Source organism: Xenopus tropicalis, chromosome 2 (assembly GCF_000004195.4).
Source record: "Xenopus tropicalis strain Nigerian chromosome 2, UCB_Xtro_10.0, whole genome shotgun sequence".
In the NCBI taxonomy this organism is placed as follows: Eukaryota; Metazoa; Chordata; class Amphibia; order Anura; family Pipidae; genus Xenopus; species Xenopus tropicalis.
The window spans coordinates 125,878,584-125,890,170 of record NC_030678.2 but is presented as its reverse complement, the minus strand read 5'-3'; the positions used below and the strand labels follow the sequence as shown (position 1 = coordinate 125,890,170).

General features: G+C 34.9%; 1 protein-coding gene across 4 annotated transcripts in view; it reads right to left on the bottom strand.

Annotated features, from left to right (window-relative positions):
* Nucleotides 1-8,259: 8,259 nt before the first annotated feature.
* ednrb (endothelin receptor type B) overlaps nt 8,260-11,587 on the bottom strand; it is a 51,392-nt gene continuing 48,064 nt past the window's right edge. For 2 of the 4 annotated variants that reach the window (XM_012957268.3, NM_001079008.1), the window contains 2 exon segments: nt 11,246-11,354; nt 8,260-10,237 (listed from right to left, as the gene is read on the bottom strand). In XM_012957268.3, the coding sequence (XP_012812722.1) occupies nt 10,106-10,237; nt 11,246-11,354 (241 nt within the window). In that variant the 3' untranslated portion in view covers nt 8,260-10,105. 4 annotated transcript variants of the gene reach the window in all.

The window sequence follows — 11,587 nt, the reverse complement described above, 5'->3', positions numbered from 1 at the left end:
GATTTTTTCCCATTCGGGATTCGGATTAGTGGATTAGTAAATCAGCCCCTAGGTAATAAGTATATTTGGCCTAAGCCCTATAAAAGAGAAGATAGTGGCTCGGGTAACACTTTACCAGGGACAGCAAACAGCAGTAAATTTATTCACTAGAAATTTAGTACTACTTATTGTAGTACTAATTGTAGTATATTTATCTGTGTGTTTACCACTGGGAGTAATATAGAGGGCACTGTGCTATGCCTGCAGTAGTTTTATTTTCAGTGCCTGTTCTGCTATTGCTTGCTCTCTCTCTCTCTTTCTTGTACAATAGAGGTGTACCCTGTGCTTAGGGATTAGATCTTCCTTGATAAATAAACTTACATAAAGTTGTTAATAATATGCTGTTTCTGGAGCCTTGATATGATCTGCAGAAGCTGAAAAGTTGAACACTATATGGTGTCAGAAGATTTTACTAGCACAGCCACCAGGAATAGGAACCTGTGCTCTGCTTGAGGTAGTTGTAACAAACATCACTTCAGCCTCAAGAAAATATTTAAAAGAACCACACCAGTCTCCAGTAATAGTGAGTACCAGAAACTAACAGACACTGCAAAAAAAAAAAAAAAAAATCTATATGCTGCATAGCCATGGATCATTTCCAACCTCCACAGCCCATGTGTATGAGTGGCAATCTGTCTGAAAACTGGTGCAGATGGGCCCAGAAATTTACACTATATCTTACAGCAGCAGGGCTGGAGCAAAAGCCTGAGCCCACAAAGATTGCACTGTTACTGCACAGTATTGGGGATGAGGCACTGGATGTGTATAACACCATGGGGATTGCACACACACAAGCTGCAGACAGAACCCTTGATTAGTGATGCAAGCATTTAAAGCTTACTTTCAGCCCAAAAGAAATGTTATATTTGAAAGACACCAGTTTTGGACCCACACCTTTGTAGAAAATCAAGGCATAGACTAATTTTTACTGATCTAAAAATAAAAGCAGCCAACTGTGAATTTAAAGATCAGGAAGAGTGCTTGAGAGACAAAATAGTTTTCAGTATTACAGATCGTCGTTTAAAATAGAAGCTGCTGGAATGCAGAGAGTTAACTCTAGAAGGGGCAATCGAAATATGCAAAGCTAAAGAAATCATATCAGCTCAGACCACTGCAATGGCAACTGCCCCTGATGACAGCAGTGTCCATGCTATACAAATCACACCCAGAGATGAACCCAGATTGTAGATGTAGTCATACCTCAAGGAAAGCGCTACAGGAGGAACAGAAGACACCTCAGGCCAGACAAAGTACCAATGCAGCAAGACACTGGTCCAGTAATATATGGAAACATTGATTCCCATGACACACAAGGAGACCAGGTCCAAGAAGCTGCAGCATGTTCACAGCAAGAAGCAAGAGAGGAACCTTCGGAACCCAGTACTGAACATTCGGCGGAGCCCCAACGTATCACAGTCACAAAAAGTGGTGGGGTAGTAAGGGCACCCAGGCGCTATAAAGACTTTGTTTAGGATTAATTTTTGCATTTGCTCATTTGCTCTTTTTTTCATTTAAAGAAGGGAGATGTAGTATATTTATCTGTGTGTTTACCACTGGGAGTAATATAGAGGGTGCTGTGCTATGCCTGCAGTAGTTTTATTTTCAGTGCCTGTTCTGCTCTCTCTCTCTTTCTTGTACAATAGAGGTGTACCCTGTGCTTATGGATTAGATCTTCCTTGATAAATAAACTTACATAAAGTTGTTAATAATATTCTGCCTGTTTCTGGAGCCTTGATATGATCTGCAGAAGCTGAAAAGTTGAACACAATACTTATAGAGTAGTGACCACAACTGCACTCCTGTAACTAATTTACCCTCTGCGGCCCAGCACTGCAGTATAGGGAGCATTGGATCTTGTACCTCAGACAGCAGAGCCAGAAATGCCCTTAATAAAAAGGCGTTTAAAATCTAGATATATCATGGTTAAATTATATAATATTGCAAAATGCAGATTAAATTATAGATGATAAGCTCCATAAGAAATACTATATATTCCCTCATATATCTGGTTCCAGTATAGTCTCAAACGACTTTGCTACAGTTATTTAACCTATAAAATTGTAAATAACAGAACCCAAACCAGAAATGCATGTGTTGACAGGATTTTGCTAAGAATTTGCTTGAGAGAAAAATGCTGTGAACAATTTCCCTGTTTATGTGATGTTGTACAATGTATCACTAAAATGACTTCTTCTGAAGTGAAGATTACTTATTGCACACATTATAGTATAAAAAGGATCTGGAAGAAATTGAGATAACGTGGAAGTTATTTACAGTACAATTGTGGCTTCAATAATGGTATGCATCTGTGAAATAAAGGAAAAACCTAACCACAGGCAAAACAATTGGATGTTCAACTTAAAAATATTTTGGAAATCTATTAAACAACTTAGTTCAGCATCTGAAATTTTTTAGATTTAGATTCATAGCTTTAGGAATGTCTTAAATTACATCTTAAGTACTTGTTATAAACATTAAGCTGCCTAATTGTGGAAGTGCTGTCAAAATGGAGCAACAACCACATTGATGTCATACAATGCCCCCTTTCATTCTCCCTTAGATGGGCCAAAGCCCCACCTTGCACTTCGTCTTGCTGTGTCTATCCCATTCCTTGTTTCAAAATGAGCATATGTGCATCTGTTGGCACTGGGAAACACTGAGAGCTCTAGATTTTCCAGAGACTCCTGCTTCCATAGATGCAGCTTACTTGTAACTAAGGAAGTGGGCACAGACATCCCTTTAACACCCAGCGTGGGCATGATACAACTCCAACATGGAAAATGTTCAGCTTAATTGCATCTAATTCACGTCAAAGTGCAAACACAGTTGTGCATGGGATGATGCATTGATCACAAATGCTATATCTCCCCCTTGTGGCTCCAATTATGTAGGGATTATGCAAAAAAACATGCTGCATAGCGGATAATAAAGTAAAATGTATAATTTTCCTTTCCAAAAATATTAATTTGTCTGCCTCTTAAAATAACATTTTAAAGATTTATTTATTTCAGTCTATAAATTTGACCCTCACTGAATGGGTGAGTGAAGTTTAGACTATGTACCACCACCTAATATTGGATGAATCACATTTTTGTAGTATGGGCAACATTTGCCCCATCCTGGAATGCTTTGAAGGACCCCTGTGATGCCTATTTCAGCTTTTATTACTCCTAACTGATAAAACCACTATAACTATGGTTAGTCTAATGCCTCATGAGGCTGATTCTTGGCCTGAAGATAAACGCAGACCAAGAATGAACCCCTATGCTGGCATCAGCTTTTCCCTATGCCTGCACACAGAGCCATTGTGTTGGTCTGGGTGCAGGCACATGAGCAGATTTCAGAACCAAAATGCATACTTTCAGGCCAACACAATGTGCAATCAACCCTGTGTGGCATTAGGCTGTGTAGATGTTTATTGTTTAACACCATCTAAAGGAAATTGCCTGACTGACTAAAACAACAAGAATATGTTGCTTAATTATCTTTGTCAGCCAATCAGAATCCATCCCTATTTTGGACAGTATGAAAGTAACTGTATAACTTGTGAAGTTCAGATGAGTTACAGTTAAGATGAGAATGCGAAAATCTAAATATGAATGTCTTGTGCAAAGGTCTTCTGAAGGCTGTACACTATTACAAAATAACTTGCAGGTACATTTGGAAAGAACTGTTATCACTTTCTCTGGGCCTGAATATCTGAATAACTGCTTCCTTTCCTGGAAAAGAGGTTGTCTGAATTTACCTGGCCATGGTAAAAAAAAAGTGGAATTCATATTTCATACACAATACACAAAATTATTAATTAAGAAACATCCTGTATTAACAATCAAATTGAGAACTAGAGGACAGATAGTGATACTTTATGTGGGAAACATGTTTCTGCAGTGTCACATTGCATCGTTATATTTGATCCTGTTTTAAATAGTTAATACATACTGTATAGTAACTATAGATGCACTAATCCCCATAATCCGAAGGCAATATAAATGGTGTTACTTTGACTTTTTGCCCTTCTGACGATGTTGTGTCTCACATGTTTAGTTTCAAATTTCCACTTGCTTTCGTCAGTGATCTCTGTCCTCCTTGATCTCTGGCTCTGTTTGTTAAAGTGGTGCAGTGGAAATAAATATTTGACTTCCTTTCTTGAAGCAATTAGTAGTGTTGAAAATTGAACTATAACAGTTTTGGGATGAACAAACTAGCCATGTAATTTGTTTTGTCAATGATGACATCTGAACATAAGGCTTTCTGTATATGTTTTCAGTCATTGTGTATCATCAAATTTGTTTGCCTGTATTATTTTATTATAAAATGGAATCCTATATTTGTTCAAGTTTCTTCATAAAAATATTCTTTTAAATGCAGGTTCTTTCTAAGTGGGTAGCTAATTGCTCAGTTACTGATCTCTTACACTGGCTATTGGATTAAAAAAAGACACATAAAAAAAGAATATAGATAAATATAACTATAAAATTGAATACATTCAAAATGTTGTTCAAACAAGGGCTGATTTGTCATTGCCAAAGGCAACTGATCATTTTAAACAGCCAACTACAGGTTAGCAAATCAAAGCAAAGGTCTGTATTTCTCTTACATAAGCAATACAGTGTAAAATGATATACTATACTTATTCTTATACCTTAGTATAAAGTTCTATACTTTCTCTCACATAGGCAGTACAGTGTGAAATAAGGATATACAGTACTTACTAGAATAATTAAAGCTCCCTCATTACTACATAGGTCACACATATAAACTGTACAAACATCTACATGAAGCCCACTACTAAAGTTCTAATGTCTAAATTCTTAGAATTAAATTCTCTGTTTAGAATGCATCTCATCTATTTGAGGTACCTGTTCGAGCACACCGTTGTGTAGAAAGATATTATGTTTAATAAGTTTCCCCTGGCCCTGTTCCACTGCTTCTGTTCTGGCAGCTACACTAATAATATTTTTTCTCAGATCTCTTATTTCATCTCTGATCGCTGTGGTTAGCTCCTGCAACATAGACATGATTTCTGAGTGCTATGGGAGTCAAACTTATAACATGTAGTGGGACAATTACAGTGTGTTTCATATAGCATGTTTGGAGGGTCACATCTGGCCCACGGGTCTTCAATTGGCCCTGATGTAAATCCCTAGCAGTTTTTGTTGCTTTAGGTTTAGAAAGCTGAACAGGAGTCTTACCATGCTTTCTCATGTTGTTTCAGGTATATGAAAGTCACAGGGCAAGTCTGGTAACAGAACTTCATCTACGAGCAGCCACCAAGGAAAGCAGCAAGCCATTGCCTTTTGTTTTATAAAATGCCATAGTGTGGTGTAGAACTTCTGTGACTTTTGGTTCTATGAGGATACATGACCTACATTAATGGGCTTATATTTTTGATTTTCAAATTTGTGAATTCGAGTTTGTTTCTCTGAATCAAATAAATTCACATATCAAATGCTCGCTTATTTTTTTTTAATGGAATACTCGTTTGAATAAAAAAACTAGTAAACTAGAAAAACTTGAAAAAATGTGAGTTTTAGAAAATGGCTTGACTTTGCCTATGACAACTCCCAAACTTTTACAATTATGTTTTCGGGGTTTTTGGACTTAATAAATACCAGACATTTTTTAAAAACTCGACCTTTGATGAATGGGGCCCCCTAAGTATTGTTTTCATGCTGTTAGACATTTTTCCTTTTTTTAAAATTGTATATATCAGTTGTTTATTATACTTGGCTAGAGCTGGTGTGTGTAAGATAGATCTAATACCAAAACAATTTGATAGATCAATTCGATTGATCAGTTTGATTGAATCACTCTGATTCATCATTGACTGGTGTAAAGAATAGCACAATTAAGCTTTCCATAGCAAATCATTCCCATAGTATGGTATACAAGCAAACCTATAACTATTTATATAAATGGACATCAGTTTTTGCTTGCATCAGTATTTGGACTTTGCAGACTGTCGGGACAGTTGGGAGGTATGGTTAAATATATATACAGTTGAAAGCACTCACAGCAAGGTATCAGTTCAAAAAATCAAAAAATTATTTATTGTTCCACACTCATATCTATGCCTTTTAATCCACCAGGAATCGTCCACAGGATAAATAACAGGAAGTGCTCAAAGTGTTTAAATATTGCAAACAACCAATCAGTGAACATGATCAATTTAAAATAGCAATCAGTGGATCCCAGCATATTACTATTCCATGTAAGGGCAGCATAAACGCAACCAATTAATTATAAAAAACCCAATAGTAAATAAAAAGTCATCTAAAAGCGCATAACTATACTGTGAGTTTAAAAATAGAATACTGTATATACTCGAGTATAAGCCTAGTTTTTCAGCACCCAAAATGTGCTGAAAAAGTCACCCTCGGGTGCCATGGGTCCCTCCAGACTAGCACCCTCTGTCCTTTGTGTGCAAATTAGGCCACCTGCAATCAGACCCTCCAGTGCCCTGGCTCGCTCTCAAATTCATCTTCATCTACCATCCTCACCTGTCCCATTCTGCACTAGACATTGCACTTTATATTCTATATAAACTATATATAGTTTTGAAGGATTTTAACTCTTTGTGTTTTAGCTTGGTTGCTGATTGAGCTAAGGGGGTAGTACTTGTAAGTTATCATTGTTGATACCATATTGTTTTTGTTGACCCTCTTCTCCACATACAGAGCTAATTTACTGTTTTTCTTTGAATTAAATATTTAGTGTAATTTTATTGGTATTTTATTTTGATTATTGAAACTTAGCAGTAGCTGCTGCTTTTCCCACCCTAGGCTTATACTCGAGTCAATAAGTTTTTCCAGTTTTCTTAGGTAAAATTAGGTACCTCGGCTTATATTCGGATCGGCTTATACTCGAGTATTTATGGTAAATAGAATAGATATTATAATAAACTGCCAAGGGGTCTACAGTTAAACTCAGTTGACTTAGTAGCACCTACGAACAATAATACAGTTCATCTACATTTTCCAAACATATTACCTGAATAATTCCATATATAGAATTAACTCAATATTCCCTATAGATCTGGTATAACTATGTCAATGGCAATAGGTCCAAATAACTCCATAATGCATGGATCTCACCATAAATACATGCCAATTCCCCAAAATAGTAAAATTAAATTTAAATACATATAGTACTATGCACAACTAAAATTGATAAGGGTAACTGGTTCAATTTATAAAAAATCATGATAACGATTGTATTTCATCTAATCCACAGGGGGGTCAACGTGCCAAGTGTGTGTATCCATCTTGCCTCCTTTTGTAAAAGTTTTTTGACTCTGTCATCACCTCTCACTGGTACATAATCAATCAGAATTGCTCGTAAAGTCCAAAGAGAATGTTTCAATAACAAGAAGTATCTTGCCAAGGGAGTGTTAGCTTTGCCTGTTGCTAGAGCCGACCATATAGTTGACCTATGATTGTTCAAATGGAGTCTAAACAATGTGACACATTTCCCAACATAATAAGACATGTTAGTCTATATTGTGTCCGAAATCTTTTTCCATAATGAGGATGTGTAAAAGTATCACCCAGCACAAGTGATGGAAATTGTGAGTGCCGTCAATGGAGATATATATATATATCTGTTGGTGAAGTATTCATTCTTGGGGGTATAGTTTTCCTTTACTTAATGGTTGGATTTGTGGTAACACACACTTTTTAACACAATGTGAAGGCATTTATGCCTTATTAACCATTTACATTTTTTCAAGCTTATATACCTGGAGGCTCTTTTATTAAATTAAAAATATACAGTTTTTCCTTCACATTTTCTTGTTATCAGCTGGCATTTCTCTATTTACTCTACATTAGGAAAGAAGCTCAAAACTATGGACTAAACTTACATAGGGGTTTGGGATCCATAACCTGGAAACACATTATCCAGAAAGCTCTAAATTATGGGAAGGCCATGTCCTACAGACTCCATTTAAATAAAATAATTAATATTTGTAAATATGATTTCCTTTTTCTCTGTAACAATAAAATATCTGACTTGATCGCAATTACAATATACAATTACTCCTTATTGGAGGCAAAACAATCCTATTGGGTTTATTTAATGTTTAAATTATTTTTAGAAGACTTAAGTTATGGGCATTCTGGATAACAGGTCCCATACCTGTATATAAAATATAGATTCCGTTTAACTCTTTTTGAAAAGAATCAAGCGTTTATAAATAGTGACTCCAAGCAAAACCACATATTTTCTTGAATTTTTTATTATATATAATAAAATAATATACAATGTATGTCTCTTTATTAAACAAAACACTGGTTTTCATAAATGTACATGTTTATTGTTCACCCGTTTTGAGTATAAAATGGATTTATTTCCATCTAAATTTGTATTTTTAATAATGATACACTTAACAGCCACCTTCTAGTAACTTTATATTCTTAAATACAGTTGTAATATAATGTCCTCTTAGCTTAACTTTTCTTTTTTAATTAACTAAAACTTTTTCATAAAGAATGTTCTTTGGACTTCCTGTCATACTGAAACAGTGCTATTATAATATATATCTTAAATTAAATAGATATAAACCCTCTATTGTGTTGAAGGGTACACATATATTTTTATAATAGTAAATTAAATATCTGCAAAAAGTTCCATTTACTTTTTTGTTTAAACCAGTTATGGAATGTCTTTATTACATATTATATATACAGTAAATAAATGACCTGGATTGTGGTTGCTTGGCAACATATCCTAGGGCAATTAAGTTTGCTATATTTATAATTATGATAACATTTTCTAAAGAAATACAGAAGATTAAATTTCTGGTTTTGTGCAGTAATATATAAAACAGGTGTTTATATAAATGCATAAACATTTATTCTGCAAACAAATTTGTTTTTATATTACATGTATTAAAAATGAATGTTGTCAATTTAGGCCAGACTAATGTATGCAGAAAGCTTGTTGGCAATGAGTATTAAATATCAAATTATACCTTCGTTCAAGCTAGCTGAATGTAAATTCTTTAGGGACAGTTTTTCTATGGTACAGTGGGTGGTTCGATTTATTTTAAGGATGGTTAACAAGAACTTGTAAATCTACCAGTAACAGTCCATCTTTTTAACTTAAAAACTCTCCAACATTTGATAATTGTAATGTTTTGATTTTGGTGATAAAGCTTCTGCTGTATAAGGTTTACTAATTAGGGGCTTTCACAATGTTTTTGAACATCCCACATCATTTCTTGCTTGGGGTGGCCATACATGGTCAGATTTTACCTGCAGATTTGGGTCATTAGACAGATTAGGCAGCTTATCTGCCCGTGTATGGGCAGCCACAACAGGTCTAACCAACCAAGATCTGGCCTAAACTTGGGCAGATCTCAAATGGGCAGGTTTGATTTTCCTTCAGATTGGGGGTCGTATCAGGTCATTGATGCAGTCCTCTGTTCGATGGCACCTATGCCCACCGGTTTAACGTGATCAAATCAGCCCGATATCGCCCTCCTTAGGTGAGAATATCAGGAGAAGATCCGCACCTTTCGTGACCTTGCCAAATGAGCAGATCTTAAAGTGTATGGATACCTTAAGTTTGATTAATTATGACATTTCTTCCACTTCCAATTTTCCTTGTTCCAAAAAATTGGAACAGTACTTCACCTACAGAAAAGACTAGGAATCACTATGTGAGGACCTACAGGCAGAAACTTTCATTCACTAAGAGGCACATTTATTATGCAGTGTAGAAAATGGCGACAAAATTTGGCACACATCGCTAGGCTTCGTGTGTAAAAAAACGGTGTAAAATCAGCCTAATTTTTTATGCATTTTTTCTTTTGCCAGAACTTATGTAAAATAATGCCGTAAAATCTGGTGTTCGGACGGCAAACTCTATTTTACACAGCTTTTTCCACCATTTTTTTGCTGAATTTGATCTTACACAGCATAATAAATAGGCTACTTAATGTCTTCAGTGTTTGGTAACAACTGTCCTAAAATGTCCAACAGCTTATTTTACTGGAATATCCTAATAAGTTTAACAATGTGAATTAATGAAATAAACAAGCAGAAGCATTAAAGCATCTTTTGTTTCATGATGAGCTGTCTTTGCTAATGGAGTGAAAGTTGTCATATCCGTGATCGTGACCTTTAAACTTCATGCAAGAATGCTTTTCTTCCAAGCTCAGCATCTCTTTAGACTGGCAGCAGCAGAACAAACAAGACTAGTAAAGACAAAAGAATGAAAAAATGAAAGAAAATATAATTAAAATGGGTAAAAACATATTATACTGTGAAGTGTTAGTTCAGCCATATTGAAGTGTTGAGGTCATTTTGAAAAAAAAAGAGAAGGAAATCAGTAAGGGGTTTCAAAAGTTCTCCTTTAATTCCCTTATTATCTGCTTAAGGTCTTGAAATTGTTATTTTATCCTTAGTTATTCAAAACAAAGGAGATTTAAAATGGTATTAGCTGAAGTTGTGACCCAAAGACCTGCCATTTTAACTATTTAATTTATTTCTACAATTCTCCATTATAGTTAATGCAAAATATGGCTGAAACACACAAACACCACCTAAAGATATATATTTATACCACAATTTAATTTATTTATGAGTAAAGATTATCAGAAGGGGAGCACAGGCAAAATAAATAAGTGTCCCAAACAACAAGTATAAGAATTGTGAATTCTGGGACTTGAAGCCTTGTTACAGATAGAATCACAGACACAAAGCATGACATAACTGCTAATTTTTCAAAAGGAAAATGGCAGCTTCAGTTTTATGAGTGTCAAGAATGATATTACTCTTGTTGCAGACACTCATAAAACAGATCTTTTATAATTTCTTATTGAATTCAGTTGGATGCATCAAATGCATAATACAGTAGCTGTCTGCAGATCACTATTTAATATGACTGACACACAGTCTTTTCTTGACAAATACTACCAATCCCATTATTGTTCAGTAATGTACTGAGGGAATCAGGCTGACAAATTCATTTCTAAGCTATATCTTACAGTACTTCTTTGTACTGTGAAGCGGGACACAATGTGAATGGCTCACATGCTTTGCTTTAATAGTAGCCATTTCAGAACCAGTGACCAGTTAGTACTCTGTGCTGTTTAATTAAACTGGTCATTATTGAACAACCCATTATTACAAGCAAAAAAAGAATGGAAGAAAAGTAAATGAAAATAATTAGTACTAAAAAACTTGATATACTTGCAACATACCTTGAAGCAATTTCTAAACTTTGTGCTCACCAAGTAGAGAGCTATTGGATTGATACATGAATTCAAATTAGCCATGTTTATACCAATGTAATCCAACAGTAACAGGAAACTGGAATGGCAAAAAAAGAAAAGTACAGATATGCTTTATTGCTTTATTGTGAAAGAGTTTACCAAAATATTACATTATAACTATTGCAATTACTCATTTTACATATAATGTTATATTATGTTATGGTTTATCTAAAAAAATTCAGCATGAAGGAATTATAATCTTTTGTACTACTGTTTGTATATAATGGAATTACTTTGAAAAATGAAGTTTCATTAAGGAACAGGAAAAAG